Source organism: Penaeus monodon, chromosome 15 (genome assembly GCF_015228065.2).
Source record: "Penaeus monodon isolate SGIC_2016 chromosome 15, NSTDA_Pmon_1, whole genome shotgun sequence".
Taxonomy (NCBI): Eukaryota; Metazoa; Arthropoda; class Malacostraca; order Decapoda; family Penaeidae; genus Penaeus; species Penaeus monodon.
The window spans coordinates 28,856,096-28,857,359 of NC_051400.1; the positions used below are offsets into that span (position 1 = coordinate 28,856,096).

Genomic DNA, 1,264 nt, shown 5'->3' on the forward strand with positions numbered 1-1,264 from the left:
TTAGACTCTTACAATCTTTTATTGAATTCCTTTGCTGATAAGGAGAAAATATCAGTAGGATGTAACTGGGACTTTTGTTTATAAGAATAAAAATGTTACTGCAACTGACATTAGTTTTTATTAGTTTCAGTAGTATTTAACTGAAACTTTTTCTTATAAGTAAAAATATTATTATAACTGACCTGCTTCTTATTTTTATTTTCAATAGATAATGATGAATTATTTGAAAATGGACACTATGAAATCCTTGCTTCTGGGGATCTTCTCATCGTTGGAGTTCGCACATCGGATGAAGGAAAATATACGTGTATGCGTGCTAATGAAGCTGGCTCTGTATCAGGGGATGCTTGGCTGTCCATTTTAGGTGAGTCTTAATTCTTTTCCTGTACAATGATTATATATATATATCCCTTAAAGAAATATATGTTATTGTAATTTTTAATTATTATAGAGATACTACTTTGAACTCCAGATGAATACATGCTCCATTTTATTATTTGTTTAGAGATTTTTTTACAAATGTTACATGTCTCAGAGATGTCTGATTTCTATTTTTTTTGTTTTTCAGTCAAAACCCACATAATACAACCTCCTGTTGATACACGAGTCATTCTTGGGCGAGTCGCATCCTTGCAGTGTAAAGTGTCTCATGCTCCTTCAGTGTCAGTTGATATTCATTGGTATCATGAAAAGAATCACATTGACCCAAATGGGACTCCAAGAATCAGCATTCGCCAAGATGGAACACTGGAGATCCAAGAGGCTCGGGCGGCTGATGTCGGCCAGTATACTTGCATGGTGAGGTTACTGAGACCTGCTCATCTTTAGTTCAGTATGTGACAAAATATAGAGAAGGAATTCTGTATAATCCTGTATTAATATGTTATGTAAATGTCAAAGACTTTTTCAGATATTTGAGACATTTAATAAGAAAACTATGTAATTGCTTCTAGGTGCGATCTTCTGGTGGAAATGAAACACGTTCTGCCCGACTGGAAGTGATTGAACTGCCATATGCCCCAACCAGTGTAAAGGCTGAGCGTGCGCCACGGATACCAAAGTCTGTAAGAGTGTCCTGGACTCCGACTTTTGATGGAAATAGCCCCATCATAAAGTTCATTATTCAGAAGAGAGAAGTGCCAGTGGAAGGTAGGTCATATATGCTAAATATAACTGTTATTTGTTTTTGTATTAGGTGTATATACTGTTTAATGTATATATTTTTCTATGAATGATTTGCTATGGGTTTCAAACTGCATTTATA

The 1,264-nt window shown here is 35.0% G+C and overlaps 1 protein-coding gene across 10 annotated transcripts in view; it reads left to right on the plus strand.

Annotated features, from left to right (window-relative positions):
• The window catches only part of LOC119581918 (protein sidekick-like), a gene marked incomplete at its 5' end in the record, with an annotated part of 27,628 nt that overhangs the window by 7,276 nt on the left and 19,088 nt on the right, over positions 1–1,264 (plus strand). For all 10 annotated transcript variants that reach the window (XM_037930081.1, XM_037930082.1, XM_037930085.1 and 7 more), the window contains 3 exon segments: positions 209–364; positions 569–798; positions 954–1,149. In XM_037930081.1, the coding sequence (XP_037786009.1) occupies positions 209–364; positions 569–798; positions 954–1,149 (582 nt within the window).